Genomic DNA, 20,678 nt, shown 5'->3' with positions numbered 1-20,678 from the left:
AAGGACTGCATATATCAACAGCAAAAATAAAGATCACCAAAAGTAGAATCCATAATGATGTTGCTAAAATATTTGAATTTTCTGTATTGATTTGCATACACTTAGCATCAATATGTGTTTCTTCTCAGGCATGTTGAGTTAATGAGATAAAGTGATCTTTAATGAGGCAGAGGGAAAAAATGCTAAACTGGGGAAAGATATCCCTATCAACATCTCAGCCTCATTTATAGGTAGCAAAATATTATTGTATTTTAATGCATTAAGAACACACAGAAGTGGGCTCCCCTGGTGGCGCAGTGGTTGAGAGTCCACCTGCCGATGCAGGGAACACGGGTTCGTGCCCCGGACCAGGAAGATCCCACATGCCACGGAGCGGCTGGGCCCGTGAGCCATGGCTTGCTGAGCCCGCGCATCCGGAGCCTGTGCTCCGCCACAGGAGAGGCCACAACAGTGAGAGGCCTGCGTACCACAAAAAAAAAAAAAAAAAAAAGAACACTGAAGTGCCTTATGTGCACAAATACAGATTTTCTTAGTCCTAAAAGCAGATTCTTCCAACTTTCCTACTAACGAAATACGACTTTTCAACCAAAATCTTCCATTCTAAAATATTGAAAAAATCATCAATAAGAGTCTAAGTAAATTACAGGACATCCTTGCAATGGAAGACTATATTGCTGTAAAAGAGTGAGGTAACTCTTGTGTATCAACATGAAGTGATCTCAAATACGAACTAAGTGAAGAAGGCAAATTTCAAAACAGTATGTAGGGTATATGCTACCATCTGCGCCTTAAAGGAGGAGATGAGAATATGTAACATCAAGTTATGTATGCATTAAACATCTTTTACAATACACAAGAAGCTGAACACATTTTTTTAACTTTTTATATTGAAGTAATTTTACAGTTACAGAAAAGATGCCAAAGATGAGAATAAACATATACCATCTACCGGACTCTCTTAATGTTAACAGCTTACATAACCACAGTTTCAAAAGCAGGAAGTTAACATTAGTATGATACTATTAACTGAACTACAGAGTTTATTCAAATTTCACCAGTGCTTCCTCTAATATCCTTCTCTGTTCTAGGATCCAATCCAGAATCCCACCTTGCATTTGACTGTTGTATCTCCTTGGCCTCTTCAAATCTGTGACAGTTTCTCAGTCTGTCCTGGACCTTGACTTCTGATGAACAGTAGTCAGGTATTTAATAGAATTTCTCCCAACTTGGGTTTGTCTGATGTTTTCTCATGATTAAACTGATGTTATGAACCTCTGGCAAGAATATCACAAAAGTGATGCTGTGTGCCTTTCTCAGTGCATCATTATCAGGGAGGTAGGTAATGAGGAAAAAAAAGAAAACTTAAAAATACACCAGGACTAAGCAACTCTAAAGTACAAACCTAAGCAACTCTAAAGTGCAAACCTTCCTCACTTGGTCAGGTAGACTGTCTGCCAAGTTTCTCCACTGTAAAGTTACTGTTTTTCCCTTTGTGATTAAGAAATATCTTGGGAGAGATACTCTGAGAATATGCAAATAATCTTTTTTTTTTTAAACTTTCACCCATTGATTTTGGCAACCACTGATGGAATTTGTCTGTGACAATATTACTATGATGTTTGTCTAATGGTGATTTTATATTTCACTCAGTCCTTCTACTTTATTACTTGGAATTCTTCTGAAAGGAAGAACAGTCCCTACTCCACTTATTTATTTATTCAATTATTACTATACATTCATATGGATTCATAAATACTTAATTTATTCACTGGGTTATAATTCAATACTATCATTATTTACTTTGTTTCCTAAACTACTCTAACGTGGACAATTGGGAGCCCCGTCAGGTTGACTCCTGTGCCCTTTCAAACTGTCCCCATCCTTTTTTAAACATTTCCTTACTTTCTGGCATCATAAAATGTTCCATGCTCATCTTGTATGTTCCCTACTCCAGCCCTCAAATCAACCCTTCTCCTAGGAACCCTAGTTCCTTTTATTGGAGAATGGTATTTGGAAACCAAGATCTCAATGCCAGGTGTTTCATTACCCATGGGCTCTCTCAGCAGAAAGAACTAGGAAAATAAATGCATGTATACTAACCCACACATAAATCTATGTTTATTTTTATATCTGTATGTAAAATAAAACCTGTGAGTTCATACTGATGTTGCCAATTCCAATCCAACACCACAGGGTTCATTCTAGCATTTCCTCTTGACCTATTTATAGCTTCTGACAATGAGCTCTCATCTATAATATATTTATTTGTTAAATCCCAGTAAACCCATAAAAGTTTCAGAATTGCTAATCTACACCTCTTTAACAGTTCTTTTTGCCTTACTGTATTCAGTCAAAATACTGTTTTTCTAAGTAACTTAGGTTAGTTCTTCCCCATCCCCTTCAGTGCACTCTCAAACTATAGTAGCCATGATCAGCAAATGATCAGCCATGATGACCAAAGACTGGATTACATAAGAAATGACTGGTTCTTTCAGGTTAGACAGTGCATTTCTTCTCTTGACAAAGTAACAGTTAAATGGAATAGTAATGAGGCCAGAGAAAACATATTTTTTGAAGAAATGAATGCTCCTAGGTTCAAGTCACTTATATGTATACCAAATATGGAGCAAATACTTTGAAAAAGGTTCCTACATACTTAACATCTCTACAAACCAACTATTTTTTTCTTTAAGATTTTTTTTTTTTTTGATGTGGACCATTTTTAAAGTCTTTATTGAATTTGTTACAACGTTGCTTCTCTTCTATGTTTTGGTTTTTTGGCCACGAGGCATGTGGGATCTTGGCTCCCCGACCACGGATCGAACCTGCACCCCCTGCATTGAAAGGCGAAGTCCTAACCACTGGACCTCCAGGGAAGTCCCCCTACAAACCAACTCTTTAATCTTAGAAGTAGCATGAAATTAGGAACAAACCAGGTAGCACTTACAGTGAGTTTCCTTTGAAAGAAGACTAATAATCTTAGCTTAAATCTGTTCCTAAACAGATCAGATCAGCAATTCTTATGTTTTAAAAATTATGTTCCTGTACACAAAGAAAACATGAATATTTTAAAGTATTGGTAAAAGCGAAAGAGAAAAGCAATGAAACTGAAACAACAATGCTAACTTGCCTTCTGTAATATGAGGAGAACTGGACACTATGCAACAGCAATAACAAAAAAGCATACTCACCATCAGCTGAATATTTGTCAAGAGCTTGGGTCAAAGTGAGGAAGTTGCCTGTGGATTTTGACATCTGAAAGAGAAAGTCAATGATCAGGCATTAGTAAGAGTATATATAAATAAAATAAACCAAATCAGCCACATCAAATTAAATAGGTTGGCCACAATCAGATAAAAACCAAAAGGATCAGAAGCATGGAAAGGAAAAGATACCTTATACTAACTTTATAGAGGAAAAAACTGAAGTGACTTGTCTGAGTCACTAATCTAGTCAGTGACAAAGCTAGGACAGCATCTCCAGTCTGATACTCAGTCCATGGCTCTTTCCATTAACCAACACTGTCCCTTGGGAATTGGTTTATACACATGGATGATTCCACTATAACTCTGGAATACTTCAGCTGGTCATAAAGAAGAGCTTTAGGGCTTCCCTGGTGGTGCAGTGGTTAAGAATCCACCGGCCAATGCAGGGGACATAGGTTCGAGCCCTGGTCCAGGAAGATCCCACATGCCGCGGAGCAACTAAGCCCGTGCGCCACAACTACGGAGCCCACGCGCCTAGAGCCCGTGCTCTGCAATAAGAGAAGCCACCGCAATGAGAAGCTTGCGTCTCAACCAAGAGTTGCTGCAACTAGAGAAAGCCCCACTTGCTACAACTAGAGAAAGCCCGCGCACAGCAACGAAGACCAAACGCAGCCAAAATAAATAAATGAAAGAAAAATTTAAAAAAAACACAGAAGAGCTTTATAGCAATTAGAGTCATTCAGAAATGAATGGACAAGCTCATGAGGTCAAAATTAGGGTTTTAGGGAACCTCCTGTCATTAGGGTCACAACTGGCTACTCAAGTTGTGCTCTGCCTGAAGGCAGCACAACTAAGGAGGAACTGTGCCCAGCCTAGCAATCTTTACTATTTAAAAAATGTTTATGTTTTTGTAACTTTGCTGATACCAAAGAGAGGTGGTCATTCTATCAATTTTCTATTATATGGCAGTAAAATATTTTGTTCTAATAAAATGAGTATAATGTACATATAGCACAACAATGTGGAGACCAAAGGAAATGTCATGTTATAACAGGATTCCTATTTATATACTCACATATACATACACCCATATATACACATACATATATATAAATACATATATGGTTCACTTTGACCTACAAAGAACAAATGAGTTTGATAATCAAAAGTCCTTGTTGGGACTTCCCTGGTGGCGCAGTGGTTGGGAGTCTGCCTGCTGATGCAGGGGACACGGGTTCGTGCCCCGGCCTGGGGAAGATCCCACATGCCGCGGAGCGGCTGGGTCTGTGAGCCATGGCCGCTGAGCCTGCACGTCCGGAGCCTGTGTTCCGCAACGGGAGAGGCCACAACAGTGAGAGGCCCGAAGTCCTTGTTGATTTAACAAAATCTATAAAATAGCTATTTTTCAGCCTAATGTACAGATTACCTTACATGAACTTTTTTATTCCCTTTCAATATTAGGACACTGGTAAAAAATAACATCTCATTTTGCAATTTATATCATCTGCTATGTTTAAATCTATAACTATTTTCATTATGACATACCTATAGCAATGAATATTCTTTTACCATTAATATTCCATCAGATGTAGCAAGATTCACTGGTTGGAACAAATCCAACTTATTACAATTGTTATTAATGAGAAATAAATAATATTGTAACTTATTTTTTTTGTTTAGTTGAGGAAGGGTGCCCCTTTCTAATGTACACAAAAGCACCATGGGGCAAACAAGGGCTTGTCAAGAGGTTGGCATAACTCCTGGTGAGGATATTGAATAATTAGGTGAAGTCTTATGTAGCATAAAAAAAATCATATATTGAATATATTAGTAGTGGTAATGAAAAAGGGAAGTTGCAGTAGTATGGGGAGAGAGATACCATCTGGAAAGAAGCATTAAATGACATTTTAAAATCCTATAAACTCCAAAATTCTATTATTCTAATTTAGTGGCCAGTCACAGTATAAAGCAAAAACCAACAAATTATTTTCTCAACTTAATGAGAAAGATATTGTTGGGTCACAATGCTAGGATCTTTACATTTCCTGTCCCCTTCTCTCTCTCCTCCCGTAAAAATTTGTGTCACCCTTTGCCACTCTAATACAAATGTTATAATAGGGAAGTTTTCCCCATCCCACCTCTCAACTAATATTATCTACTCCACTCACTCAATTTTAAAATAAACTTCTCATTTACGCTGGTAGTCCTAAACATTCTAAATGGAAGACATTTAACTCTCTGATTTTCACATTCTTTATTTCTTTAAAAAGTACAACATTCTAAATCTGAAAAACTTTTCTGTAGCATTTTAACCTTTCAAGAGGCAATGAGCCTTACCTTCTCAGAGTTGAGGAGGAGATGTCCATTTGCTCTCACAGCTACAGGCCATTTATCACTTGACAGGAAAATGTTTAAAGATAGAAAATAAAACTTAAAGATTATGGTTTAGGCTTAAAAATTTGAGGTAAATGCTAAAAGATTCATAAAAGATTGCTAAGGCAAATGTGCAGGGATATTAATTGAGTCCTGTTCATAACAGGAAACCAATGAAAACAAGGAAAGTATCCATTAGTAAAGGACTGGTTATATTGATATAAACTATGGTACAGGAATACAATGAAATACTACGTAACAATTTTTAAAATACAGGCACAGATATATATATATAAATAAAAAGATCTTAGAAATATACTATTACAAGGAAAAAACAAGAGACAGAATACTGTCTATAATGTGGCATCTTTGTATAAATTAAAAAATAAACAAGTATAGATATCTGCTGCTGGTATATGCATACATACATTTTCCAGAAGAAATCACAAGAAAGCAGTAGCAGTGATGAGCTTTGGGAAATAGACTAATACAGGGAAAAGGGTGAAAGTTCACTTTTAACTTTGTACCTTTATGAGCTGTTTGAATTTTCAAACTATGTACATATCATTCATTCATTCTAACAATGAGGTCATGTAGAGGGTAATGTAAAGAGCAAGAGTTCTGGAGCCAGACTGCTGGCTGCATCCTGGTTCTGCCATTGCTGGGTAACTCTGGATGAGTCATTTTGAGCTCTCTATGCCTCACGAAGGTTCCTTGTCCGTAAAAACAAGGATATTACAGACCTTCCTCGAAAAGTTGTAGTGAAAATTACACGAGTTACTAAAAGTGATTAGAAGAGTGTCTGACAAAAGCACTTGAAGCTACTACTTATCTTTAATTTTTAAAACCCTAATACATGTCTAAAACTTGATGCAAGGGGATAAATATTCAACTATATTACTAACAAGTACTTCTGAGACACCTGGTATCTCCAAAAACACATTTTAACCAATAGAGAAAAATAACTGGATGACAAGAACCACATCGTATTTATTTTATTCCTCTTCCTCAAAATCTCCCTTTTATTCTTGAGAAAGAAAATGTAATCTCATTCTAAATGCAATCTCATCCTAAATACAAAAAGTCCCATGAGATTGCTTTGGTTTTACAAAATAAAATTTGAACAGTGGAAGGGGTTTGTTTCTTCAGCTACTTGAGGACAGGAGGAAAAGGCACAGAGACATGTCTGGATCAAGAGGGAAGATGATAGAAGGATTACTCTTGAGCACATGGTATTAACAAATGCATCTTTGACCCAGATTCTAGTCAGAACATCACTACTTAATGCTGGAACCTTGGGGCTCTCAGCTCTAAAGGGATGTTTCCTTCCCATTCTAATGTCCTAGGCTCTGTCTGAAATCGCCTTTATTCCAGCATCTAATAGGTCAAATGAGTCATGTAACAGGTCAAGGGAATTACTGACAGAGTACCTGAAATGTGACATGCTTTGGTGGCCCAAGGTAGGTATGAAGATTTCTGGATATAACAGATAGGAGGAGGTGTGCTTTCTCCTTCAGTACATTTAATATAAGAAAAAGAATGTAACTGTTAAATCTAACTATACCCCCCCACAATATCATCTATATATTTGAAGCCACAAGGCACCCTTGTCAATAATCAATAAATTTAGTCTGCATCTTTTTTGGCACTCACCTTTCTTCTGGCCACATAGCCACATGATTATAAAGGAAATATGAAAGATGATTTGGAATAAGATCCTTGCCAGAGGCTCGAAGATCCACAGGATACCAGAACTCAAATTCCTGCTTTAACTGATCTAATTTTTCCTTTGGGATCTGAGTTTTAGGAAATGGAGCCTCCTTAAAGAAAACATAATCCCAAACTTCCTTGGTCATCTGCTGTGGTCTGTATTAAAATAAAAGAAACAAACAAACAACAACAACTATATATATATATATATATATATATATATATATATATATATATATATATATATATATATAATTTCTTTGAAAGAATCAGCATTCTAATCCAACCATGAAGTAGAAAACACTTTCTTAATGTTTTACAGTAACAAATGAGCTCAACAGACTCCCATAAGAATGAAGAATGGATAATAGATAAGGGGCTATTTACTACTTTCTTTCTCAGTTCAATGCAAAAAAAGCAAAAACATCATGACAAAATTCCACTAAATGAATTCTTATAAAAACTAATTATTAGAAAGAATTTTCTGGCTTACCTGGTGGCACAGTGGTTAAGAGTCCACCTGCCAAAGCAGGGGACACGGGTTTGAGTCCTGGTCCAGGAAGATCCCACGTGCCACAGAACAACTAAGACCGTGAGCCACAACTACTGAACCCGTGCTCTAGAGCCCGTGAGCCACAACTACTGAAGCCCATGCGCCTAGAGCCCATGCTCCGCAACAAGAGAAGCCACTGCAATGAGAAGCCTGCGCAATGCAATGAAGAGCAGCTCCCGCTCACCACAACTAGAGAAAGCCCAAGTGCAGCAACAAAGACCCAACACAGCCAAAAATAAATAAAAATAAAATATATTTAAAAAAAAAAAAAGAAAGAATTTTCAATACATAAATCAAAAGATCACCTCATGCTAACAAATTACATTCCTTCCCCTTATCCATTTACCAACCTGATGCCCAGTGGAGACTCTGTCTGTCCACGCAAGTTACCTCCCTGCAACAGATGTGCAACTGTGTAAAATGCCATGTAAATAGTGGAGTCAGAGAGTGATTCAATCAGCCACTGCTCATCCCACGGCAGACGAGTACCTGTGAGATAAAAAGAAGATAATTAATGCATGAGGAACCTAAGAGACACTTCATCTACAAAATTCTCATTCTTAAGAGCAGGTCTATAGCACTGACAAAGCTACTTATTTAGGTTCTTAAATTTACTTGAATAATTAATATAAATAAACCAGTAAATAAAAAAAACAAAATGGTTGAAGCACTAGAAACTTTCTATTAAAAAAAAACTGCATCATAAAACCTATATGGGGGCTTCCCTGGTGGCGCAGTGGTTGAGAGTCCGCCTGCCGATGCAGGGGACGCGGGTTCGTGCCCCGGTCCGGGAAGATCCCACATGCCGCGGAGCGGCTGGGCCCGTGAGCCATGGCCGCTGAGCCTGCGCGTCCAGAGCCTATGCTCCGCAACGGGAGAGGCCACAACAGTGAGAGACCCGCGTACCACAAAAAAAAAAAAAAAAGCTATATGGGCATTAGATACTTCTACCACCAGGTAGATGGTAAGGGACCACATCCTAGTTTCCTTCACCCTCTAACCAAAACCTCTCACTTCCAATTCAGAAACACACTGGAAGAGAAGAAAAAAAGGTGAAGTTTTAATTTGCTGTGTAACTGGCAAAGTCATTCAAACAGAAAATTTTGAAGTTTGCTTACCTAAGCCATAAGTTCTTGAGCAAGCATGCTCTTGCAGCCAATCTAAGGTAGCTTCAAAATTCCTCCTGGTCTCCTCACAGAACCTGGAGAGAGTAGAAGATAAAGTATCTCTCTTCAGCTTCATTGTCTTCCCTGTTTCTCATCTCCTTCCCTATCACTTTCTCCCATCTTACGTTTCCAGGTTCTTCAAGCACTGGGATGTCTGTTTTTTCCAGTTCTCTTCTCCATAATCCAAGTACCTGGGGGTGGACGAATTGATTAAAAAAAAAAAGTCAAGGATAAGCAAAGTGACAGGAGGAAATTTCTTCTTGCTATAAGAAAAACTAACCACTGGTCACACAGGGCCACAACGCATTCATCTGAAGACCTGGACATAACTTGTTTCTCTGGTTCCATGTAAATATATGCATCTCCCTAAACGAAAGCAAATAAAAATATATCAGATATTATGTCAAGGCAATCTCTATTCCTCAAGGAAAAGAAAAGTAACATTTTAGAAAAAAAAAATGCTCTACCACCCATAACTAAAACCCCAGGTTTTCATTATGTCTTCCCTCTTCCCAGGGTAGAAGTTATCTGCTTTTCTTTCTGGGGGAAGGGTGAGCTGTGACAAAGCGAGAGAGAGGCATGGACATATATACACTACCAAACGTAAGGTAGATAGCTAGTGGGAAGCAGCCGCATAGCACAGGGAGGTCAGCTCGGTACTTTGTGACCGCCTGGAGGGGTGGGATAGGGAGGGTGGGAGGGGTGGAGATGCAAGAGATATGGGAACATATGTATATGTATAACTGATTCACTTTGTTATAAAGCAGAAACTAACACACCATTGTAAAGCAATTATACCCCAATAAAGATGTTTATATGTGTGTATATATATATATATATATATATATATAAAGAAAATAGATGCACAGAACCACTGCCTTTAAAAAAAAAGAGATGCACAAAAATTAAACACAGAAAATACTTTTACTAAAGATTTATAGCATCATGAAAAATTCCCACTAGAAAACTGACCGTAAATTTTACTTTTAGAAAAAAATACAAATATCTTTTAATGTATTATAATCCCAAACTTATTAGGCTAGGATAATTTTTAAAAATAAAATTCAGCATTATTATTCAAAAAATGATTCATTGCTCTGTGTTCTTAATGCAAGTTCTTCACACTGAACTTAAATAGGTAGGACTTTGGTTTAAAGATGGTAAATTAAAAACAGACACTTAATTAACTCTGCTCCCTCTCAAAATTCTAACAAAATAACAACAAAGAGGCTTTTTTTGTCTTAATGGTATGAAGCTACAAAGACAACAAGAATGGGAGAAGAAATAACATCAACCAAATTTTGGAAACTAAAAAGTAAAATGAGTGACAATTGTATTAGCAGATCAAAGGAAGCTAGCTGAATCCTAAGCCCACAGAAGAGAAGGCTGAAAAGCAATTCAGTTTGCATTACAGAACCTCCAAAAAGACTCAGGATTTGTGGCACAAGATAGTTCTGGAAGAGGAGGTAACGTGAGACTGGATACAGGGGGACTAACTGAAGTCTTTTCAAGAAGTTAGAACCCCAGACACCCTAATCCCACACCATGCAGACAGGCAACTGCCCCTTCCTATGCCAGCAGAACAGTGAAGGTTTACTCTCTGGAGAGGACAAAAGAGAGTCAACCAGAGGATGAAGTTGAGGGTATGGGTATCATAGTGAAAAAGAGGGATTAAGTGAAAGTCAGCACATTGGGTGTTGGAACCCAACCTAGTAATCTTCCACCATTTAGCTCCCAGAATGCTCAATTAGTTTAGACCGTTTAAACCGGAAACTGAAGAATCTTCTGAGGGGAATCTAACAAACCAAGAAGCCCTAATTAACATCAAGGCTAACATCAGGGTCTCCCTAAGGTCCAAATGGACCTTCCAGATCTCTCCCAGTGAAGCCCAGAGGCAAGCCCTACCCATATCCAAAAAAGGTTCCAATCATCTTTTTGTACCCACTCTTAAATATCAATAGTCTTCCTCAGATTAATAAGAGATTAAAGTTTCATATCCCTGAAACAAGAATAGCGGCATCCTATAAAAAAAGGATCAGATAACAAGAATAAGCTCTTAAACTGGCTCTGAGTTGGTAAATGCTGAAGCTGGGTAAGAGGTACACAAGAATTCATTATATTACTCCATTTTTTCATAAATTTGAAATTTTCCACACAAAGAAAAAAATTTTAATGAATTCTTAGAAACATTTATTTATACACACACACACAAGCACACAAGTAGCAGATATAAAAAACACAGAAGGGCTTCCCTGGTGGCGCAGTGGTTGAGACTCCGCCTGTCGATGCAGGGAACATGGGTTTGTGCCCCGGTCCAGGAAGATCCCACATGCTGCGGAGCGGCTGGGCCCGTGAGCCATGGCCGCTGAGCCTGCGCGTCCGGAGTCTGTGCTCCACAATGGGAGAGGCTACAACAGTGAGAGGCCCGCGTACCGCAAAAAAAAAAAAAAACAGTAAACAAACGAACAAAAACTCACAGGAAGAAAAAGGTGAGGGACTCCCCCAGATAGAAGAGCAAAAGAACTTTCAGAGTCTAAGAGATCCAATATCTGAATAATAAGAATTCAGAGAGCAAAAATAAAGAATGGAAAGGGATAAAATAATTAAACAAAAAAGTCAAGAAATTTTCCCAAAATTGGAGAACATAAGTTTCCAGATTGAAGGAGCCCAGCATACAGCCAGAAGAATGAATGAAAACTGACCAACACCAAAATAAATCTTCATGAAATTTCAAAATACTGGAAGAAAAGAGAAGATTCTATAAGCTTTGGCATGGTGGGGGGCAGTGCAGGGAACAGTGGAGACACAGGTCACTTATAAAAGATCCATTATTACCAGAATGGTTTGGGACTTCTCAACAGCATCACTGAACCAGAACACCATGGGTAATGGCCTTCAAATTTTTAAGGGAAAATTATTTCCAAACCAGAATCCTACACCCAGGCATTCAAGTATGAGGACAGAATAAAGATACTTCAGACATGGAAGGTCGCAAAAATTTACCTTCCAGGCACTGCTTTTCAGGAACACTACTAGAGGCAGAGCATCACCAAAACAAGAAAGTAAATAAGAAAGAAGAAGCCATGGGAGCAAGGAAACAGCAGATCCAACTCAAGAGAAGCAAAGGAAATCCTAAGTAATGGTGGAGGAACATCCCAGATGACATCTGTGCACACCTACAGTAAGCAAACAGTGTGGATAATTACAACAGGCCAGAAGGCTCTAGGAGAACTTTCTCTAAGATGTGAACAACAGCATACTCATGTGTTTGAAGGTACTGAGAGGAGAAATAAACAGTTGGGACAGAGTTTGGGGATGAAGTATTGATAACTGTATTTAAAAGTAAGAAAAGTGGGGGGAAAAAAAGGGCAGTTATTAACTCTAGGGAAAACCAAAAGCTAGGGAAGAGAAGTTCTCATTGTATACTACATTATGGATCAGCCATGTCTCAAAAACGTACACACTGACTACTGCTCTAACATAAATTATAACATACCTATACTAGGAAGATGGGGGGTGGAGAAGTGTATACAAATGCGAGGTTAGAGAGGAAGCCACAGGTTGGAGAAGAGTTAAATCTTGATCTTCCACAGTAGGAAGTCTATGGCTGATGGCTAAAATTGAAAAAATTTTAAATTACACTACAAGTATTTAGATTAGAGATCTATAAGAGAGGCAGAGGTCAAAACTAAAAGAAATAACTAAAAGAGATGCAAGTAAGTCTGTCCAAGGAAGAGAAATTTAAGAGAATGTGGAAGGTGGAGAGGAAATTGCTGCTTTTTTTATTTTAATAAGACTTACAGATCATTGTCTCTCTGTATTATGGGTATACACAACTGTCAAAAATAAAAATTCAATTTCAAAAGTTAAGTAACTCAACAGAAAAAAGTTACAACAAAAATGAAGAGGGGAAAAAGGATTAAAGTATAAAGTACTACATAAAGAACTGTCAACTACCAGTACGTCGAATGGTTACTGCCAGGAAGCATCACTAAAATTCTCTGTGCGTGATTTGTACATGCCAACTTTAGAACACTATCTTCATCAACATTACAGGTGGGAGGTTCAAGTTAAATGAATTGCTAAATAGGTCTCCAGTTTTATATATAAATAAAATTATACCTTTAATATAGCTCCAGGTTCTACTACAGAACTCACTGCTAAGTAACACTGTGAAGTCTATTAACTGAAAGCTCTTCTCCTAAAACAGCCTTCAGAGGATAGCCTATTACATACAGTGTCAATCATCTTGTTTTTAATAGTCTTCTTTACATCTTGGACCTTCTGTCCCTTAAATCCATCCACCAACATTACCTAAAAGGATGAGAAGTAGGGAAAAAGCACATACAATTAAAATTTGCTTTGGGTGCCCCCCCTAGAACTTTCCCTAACTAAATTTACTTGCACACACAACCAAAATATTTTTAGTGTGAAATTTATCACATTTAGAACCATAAATTTTTATTTTGGCACAGCTTAGACAGCTAATATTTACAACACACTTGTTTTTCTTTCAGTATAACTAGGATAAGTATTATGAACACGATTAGAAAGAAATGCTCACTTCCTTCCCACTTCTCAGGTTTCCATGTGAAGAGAATTCCTCTACCCTAACTCACATCATTCCTGAAGGCTTTAGGAGAAGGAACTGAGCAAATGCAGCTCGGCCCCACTTAGGCTTCTCTTTACAACTCCGCCTGTTGCCAGCAAGCATTCTCCTTTGCTTGCCCATGTGATAAACTTGGCTCTTAGAGGAAGGCCTACTGTTTTTCAACTCTGCCTTTTACGTAGCGGGAAGACTTAATTCTAGGGCAAAGTAATGACTTGCCCATTGCTGTCACAGAGCAAAGCCACAATCCCCTTCCAGCTGATACTCTGATCTCCATCTATCTGACTCCTGTTGACTCTCTCAAATAGTTTCTTTTTTTTTTTTTTTTTGCCACACTGCATGGCATGTGGGATTGGGATTTTAGTTCCCTGACCAGGGATTGAAATTGGGCAATGAGAGCAATGAGAGTGCAGAGTCCTAACCACTGGACCACCAGGGCATTCTTAATAGTTTCTATCTTAAGTGGAAAAGACACATGTTCTTTTTTCTGCCCCAGTTCTCTAACGTACCAAGATGCTCATATCTACTTAATTCATCATTATGAAATTATAGTTATAGATCATTATGGCACAGGGGTTAAAAGCACAAATCTTAGAGCCAAGATGCCTAGTTTGAGTCCCAGTTCTGCCTCTGCCTGGCTGTCTGGCTGATCTTAGGTAAATTACTTAATCTCTTAGTGCCTCAATTTCCTCATCTATAAATTGGGAATAAGTGGCACTTCACAAGGCTATTTTGAGATATAAGTAAGTTAATATATAAATGCTGTATAAGTGTTGGCTTTTACTGTCATCCAAAACGTGTAAGTTACTTTTAAAAAGGACATACAACCAATTCTTGGTTATCCAGAGAAATGAAAGTAAAGGTAAAAATAAAGAACATTCTCACTTACAGCCTTAAAAATCTTCATTTCAACCTCAAGTCACTAGCAACTTGATTGAGTTTTTACTTTCTCTAGCCTCATCTTCTTTCCATGGAAATGTAAGCCATGTTAACATATGCACAATTGAGGAGAAAAGAGAGGTTCACAACTTGTCTGTTGTGCTAACATGGCATGGAATAGGCATTAACAAGTAAATTAATGAACTGAATGAAACTGCTTATTTAAAATATGAACTCCACAATTAAGAGAGCAAAAGAAGGGACCAGGTATGGTCCATGCAATAAACTTCTGGAATTTATTGTAAAATAATATGAACTAACTTTATCTTCTCAAGAAATTCACTCAGAGATTAGAGGGCACAAAAATGGAATTTCCGTAAATACTATTGGACCAAAATAGATTAAAAAAATAAATTTGGAAATAGAAGAACACAATCTTATAGTAATCCCTTCTCAAAACAGGATAGAGCTGAAACAATATTGAATTTTTCTATAGTTTTTTTCTAAACCACTAAGAAGAAAACCACAGAGCATGGAGTAAGTAAATCAAATAAAAATGATAACAAAATTATTACTTACACCATCATAAAAGCCTCTTAGGTATAATTTCTCCTTTGCTTCTGCAAGTTTTTCTCGGTCATTCTGGCTCTGAACTTTCAACTCATCACACATGGTTACAGCAGAAAGCTGTCCAAAACCTGGAATTTCAATGACTGGCACCTGCAAAAAAGAGCAATGTCAGAACTTATTCACATTGAATAAACACAAAAGCAGCCCTAAAGGCATAGTCCTTTTGCCTCTACTGTCCAATGAAGTCACTTCAGATCTTATATATCACTAGGGCAGTGTCACACATTAGGGACTAACATCCAGATGTGAATGTGTCTTCCTACTCTCCATAGGAACCCCCCGCATTCTCTGCACCAACCCCCGCACTGTCCCTCCCTCACTACATACACAACTTCCCCAGCTCTCAACACCACACTGGCACATAATTAATTAATGTTGAAACTAGCAAAACGCTGTAAACAACTAAATTTATGGATGGTCTTATTTCTGGTTTATATTAAGTCTTCTGGATTCTTCATGAAAATTATTCACTAGTAATTTAATTTTTTTTTTCTTCTGCAGATACTAATATGAAAACATAAACATTCATGAGTAATATGGCAAAATTTTGTCTTTAGAAGCCTGGAAATTGGCCACACTAGAAAATAAGCTACTATAAAATTGGTAATGCTAAAAGGCTATTTGTTTGTTTCAGAATTACAGGTGCCAGGTGCTAAGAAAATGCCTATTGCTGGTTTTTCTTTTGCTCTTATCCACCACAGCAGATATCATGTTAAAGCAAACAAACTCTTAAACTCCCTCTTATTTCATACTCTACCAATTATGTAATTCTGTGACAAGTAAAGTGCTAGCTGCTCTTTGTTCTCTAATAAAGAAATGGATATTAATATTCTGAATCATCTATGTACTCACAGGCTCAAATGGCAAGACCATGTCATCTCTAATTCCATATTTTGCTCGTAAAGCCTACAAAAAAATTGGAAGTTAATATTAATGATCAATAGTTCACTGGTGCAATAAGCCCCTACATACGAACGAGTTCCGTTCCCAGAGCACATTCATAAGTCCAATTTGTTCATAAGTCCAATTTGTTCGTAAGTCCAACAAAGTTACCCTAGGCACCCAACTAACACAATCAGCTATATAGTACTGTACTGTAACAGGTTTATAATACTTTTCACACAAATAATACATACAAGACGAACAAACACAAAAAATAAAGAAAATATTTTTAATCTTACAGTACAGTACCTTGAAAAGTATATTACAATAGTACTGTACAACAGCTGGCATACAGGGGCTGGCATCAAGTGGACAGGCAAGAAGAGTTACTGACTGGAGGAGGGACAGGAGGTGGGAGATGATAGAGCTGAAGGATCGTCAGCAACAGGACACGGAGGGCAAGCTGCAAGTTCACTCATGCCTAACATGGATGGCACAGGTTCTGGTTCCTTGCTGGAACCAGATGCACATTCGCAGCTTTCAAAGTTCACAACCTGAAGGTTCATATGTAGGGGACTTACTGTACAATCATTAAGAGAAGCACCCTCCAAACTTTTTTAAACTATTTTTGTTCTTCCCTCCACAGAGAGCAATTTTTTAATTTTACAAAATATCTCAAGAAAGGACGTATGATTTTAAAAAACTAAACAGTTTAAGTTAGAGTGAATGACTTAAATGATGAAACTGTACAGCCAAAAGCAAAAATGCACACACACACACACACACACCACTTAAAATGAGGTTCATATTCCAGGTTGCAATGCAAATGTGAATATCAGAAAATTTTTCTCAAACCTTTTTTCAAAAGTTTTACGAAATCCATCACATCAACAGGTTAAAAAAGAATAATCACACAATCGTATCAACAGATGAAAAAAAGTATTTGGCCAAATCCAATACCTATTCAAGATAAAAACTCTCAGTAAACTAGAATAGAAGCAGATTTTCTCAATTTGGTAAAGACTATGTATAAAAAACCTACAGCCAGGGAATTCCCTGGCGGTCCAGTGGTTAGGACTCCGTGCTTTCAATGCCAGGGGGCAGGGTTCAATCCCTGGTCGGGGAACTAAGATCCCACAAGCCACGCAGCGTGGCCAAAGAAAAAAACAAACAAACAAAAAACCAACCTACAGCTAAAATCATACTTGATGATTTTCAAAAAATTCAAAGCTTTCCCACTAAGATCAGACACAATACATATCCCCTCTCACTACTCCTTTTCAACATCATACTGAATGCTCTTGGTAATTAAATAAGGCAAGAAAAGAAAAGGTATACAGACTGCGAAGGAAGACAAAACTGTCATTGTTTGCAGATAGCATGATCACCTATGTAGAAAATCCAAAAGAATCAACAAAAAAAACGTCCTAGAACTAACAGGCAATTATAGAAAGGTTGCAGGATACGTGGCTAAAACACAAAATTCAATGGTGTTCCTATATACCAACAGTTAACAAGTGGAACTTGAAATTAAAAACACAATACCATTTACATTAGTAACCCCCAAAATTAAATACAGTTGCCCCTTCAACAACATGGGGGTTAGTGGTGCCAACTACCCCAAGCAGTCAAAAATCTGCATATATCTTTACAGTCAGACCACTGTATCCGTGGTTCCACATCTGCAAATTCAATCAACCACAGATCACCTGGTACTGTAGTACATATTTATTGAAAAAAGACTTATAAATGGACCTGCACAGTTCAAACCTGTGTTGTTCAATTGCACTTAGGTACAAAACTAACAATGTAAATGTAAGATATGAGGAAAACTACAAAACTCTGATGAACAGCATCAAAGAAGAACTGAATAAAGGAGAGATATTCCATGTTCAAGGATTAGAAGACATAATGTTGTCAAGATGTCAGTTCTTTTCAACTTAACCAACAGATTCAATACACTCTCAATCAAAATTCTAGCCAGTTACTTTATGGATATCAACAAACTGATTCCAAAGTTTACGTGGAGAGGAATAAGCCCCAGGATAGCCAACTCAATATAAAAGAAGAATAAAGTTAGAAGACTGACACTGTCTGACTTCAAGACTTACTTATAGTAAAGTTATAATAACCAAGATAGTGTGGTGCTGGCAAAAGAACAGACAGATAGATCAATGGAATATAACAGAGAGCCCAGAAAGAGACCCTCATAAATACAGTCAACTGATCTTTGACAAAGGAGCAAAGGCAATACAATGGAGCAAAGACAGTCTCTTCAACAAATGTTACTGGAACAACTGGACAACCACAAGCAAAAAAATGAATTTAGACACAGACCTGACACTCAACACAAAAATTAACTCAAAACAGATCATGGACCTAGATGTAAAACACAAAACTATAAAACTCCTAGAAGATAACACAGGAAAAAACCTAAATGTCCACGCATATGGTGATGCCTTTTTAGATACAACACCAAAGACATAATCTATGAAAGAAATCATTGATAAGCTGGACTTCATTAAAATTAAAAAGTTCTTCTCTGCAAAAGACAACATCAAGAGAATTGAAAGACAAACCACACACTGAGAAAAAATATTTTCAAACAACACATCTGATAAAGGACTCTTAAATATACAAAGAACTCTTAAAACTCAACAATAAGAAAACAAACAACCTGATTTAAAAAATAAGGCTTCCGGGAGCAGGCTCTGGGGAAGGGGTGGCAGGCACCATGTTGGGCCCTGAAGGTGGCGAGGAGAAGCCCCTGAAGCACGCCAAGAAGCAAGCCAAGGAGATAGACAAGGAAGGTAAGGCATTCAAGCAGAAACACAAGGAGGAGCAGAAGAAACTCAAGGAGCTAAAAGCGAAGGCCGCAGGGAAAGGCGCCCCTGGCCACAGGTGTTATTAAAAAATCTGGCAAAAAGTAAGCTGTTCCTTGTGTTTGAGGCAATGATGATCCTAATTCCATTCCTGTTTAAACATCTGGACTCCCTGCCATAGTATCTGTTGCCACTTATAGCTAGAATAAAGTGTTGTCTTGGAACCTACTGTACATTTAAGAATAAACTTTTGTTAAAAAAAAAATCATACAGCGGCTCATCTTGTCTTTAGTTCTTCTCAGCCATTTCTACCTTAACTATGACACCTGCATAAACCCAGCCCAGAAGCCTGCCAAAATGTGTTCTTAAGTCTTGGTTCTATCCTGAATTCTGTACCACCTGTAATTAAAACAACTCATTTGAAAAAAATAAATAAATAAGCCAAAGACCTTAACAGACAAATCTCACCAAAGAAGATACACAGATGGCAAACAAGCATATGAAAAAACACTCCACAACATCCACCATCAAGAAAATGCAAAATAAAACAATGAGATATGACTACACACCAATTACAATGGCCAAAATCTGGAAAACTGACAATACCAAATGCTGACAAGGATGTGGAGCAACAGGAACTCTCATACATTGCTGGTGAGAATGCAAAATGGTACAGCCGCTTTGGAAGACAGTTTGGTGGTTTCTTACAAAATTACACATACTTTTACCATATGATCCAGCAATCGCACTCCTTGGTATTTACACAAAAGAGTTGTCTATACAATATCCTGCACACGGATATTTACAGCAGCTTTACTCATAACTGCCAACACTTGTTAGCAACCAAGATGTTCTTCATCAGGTAAATGAATAAATGTACATCCAGACAACAGAATATTATTAGTGCTAAAAAGAAATATGCTATCAAGCTATGAAAAGACATGAGAAACCTTAAATACATATTGCTAATTGAAAGAAAATCTAAGACGGCTACATACTGTATGATTCCAACTATGACTTTCTGGAAAGGTAAAACTATGGTGACAATTAAAAAGATCAGTGGGGGGCTTCCCTGGTGGCTCAGTGGTTGAGAGTCCGCCTGCCGACGCAGGGGACACGGGTTCGTGCCCCGGTCCGGAAGGATCCCACGTGCCGTGGAGCGGCTGGGCCCGTGAGCCATGGCCACTGAGCCTGTGCGTCCGGAGCCTGTGCTCCGCAACAGGAGAGGCCACAATGGTGAGAGGCCCGCGTATCACCAAAAAAAAAGAAAAAGATCAGTGGGGACTTCCCTGGTGGTCCAGTGTTTAAGACTCCACACTCCCAACGCAGGGGGCCAGGGTTTGATCCCTGGTCAGGGAACTAGATCCCACATGCTGCAACGAAGATCACACGTGTCCTAACTAAGACCCGGAGGGAGGGAGGGAGGGAGGGAGGGAGGGAAGTAGGGAGGGAGGAAGGGAGGGAGGGAGGAAGGGAGGGAGGGAGGAAGGGAGGGAGGGAGGAAGGGAGGAAGGGAGGAAGGAAGGGAGGAAGGAAGGGAGGAAGGAAGGAAGGAAGGAAGGAAGGAAGGAAGGGAGGGAGAGAGGGATCAGTGGTTGCCAGGGGTGGGAGGGAGGAGAGACGAACAAAAAGAGCACAGAGGATTTTTTTTTTTTTTTTTTTTTTTGCAGTACGCGGGCCTCTCACTGTTGTGGCCTCTCCCGTTGCAGCGCACAGGCTCCGGATGCGCAAGCTCAGCGGCCCAGCCACTCCACGGCATGTGGGATCTCCCCAGACCGGGGCACGAACCCATGACCCCTGCATCGGCAGGCAGACTCTCAACCACTGCGCCACCAGGGAAGCCCGAGC

The 20,678-nt window shown here is 38.5% G+C and overlaps 1 protein-coding gene across 2 annotated transcripts in view; it reads right to left on the bottom strand.

The window, feature by feature from the left end:
* LARS1 (leucyl-tRNA synthetase 1) overlaps nucleotides 1-20,678 on the bottom strand; it is a 68,311-nt gene that overhangs the window by 22,664 nt on the left and 24,969 nt on the right. For both annotated transcript variants that reach the window (XM_049708027.1, XM_049708026.1), the window contains exons 13-22: nucleotides 15,979-16,032; nucleotides 15,076-15,216; nucleotides 13,245-13,322; nucleotides 9,289-9,374; nucleotides 9,134-9,199; nucleotides 8,961-9,043; nucleotides 8,193-8,331; nucleotides 7,233-7,445; nucleotides 5,544-5,601; nucleotides 3,192-3,255 (exon numbers count right to left, since the gene is read on the bottom strand). In XM_049708027.1, coding sequence (XP_049563984.1) covers nucleotides 3,192-3,255; nucleotides 5,544-5,601; nucleotides 7,233-7,445; nucleotides 8,193-8,331; nucleotides 8,961-9,043; nucleotides 9,134-9,199; nucleotides 9,289-9,374; nucleotides 13,245-13,322; nucleotides 15,076-15,216; nucleotides 15,979-16,032 — 982 coding nt within the window. The remainder of the gene's footprint in view (nucleotides 1-3,191; nucleotides 3,256-5,543; nucleotides 5,602-7,232; nucleotides 7,446-8,192; nucleotides 8,332-8,960; nucleotides 9,044-9,133; nucleotides 9,200-9,288; nucleotides 9,375-13,244; nucleotides 13,323-15,075; nucleotides 15,217-15,978; nucleotides 16,033-20,678) is intronic.

The sequence above is a fragment of the Orcinus orca genome, chromosome 3 (assembly GCF_937001465.1).
Source record: "Orcinus orca chromosome 3, mOrcOrc1.1, whole genome shotgun sequence".
In the NCBI taxonomy this organism is placed as follows: domain Eukaryota; kingdom Metazoa; phylum Chordata; class Mammalia; order Artiodactyla; family Delphinidae; genus Orcinus; species Orcinus orca.
Note: the sequence above shows the minus strand (reverse complement) of the source record. Positions and strands in the feature narration are given on the sequence as shown.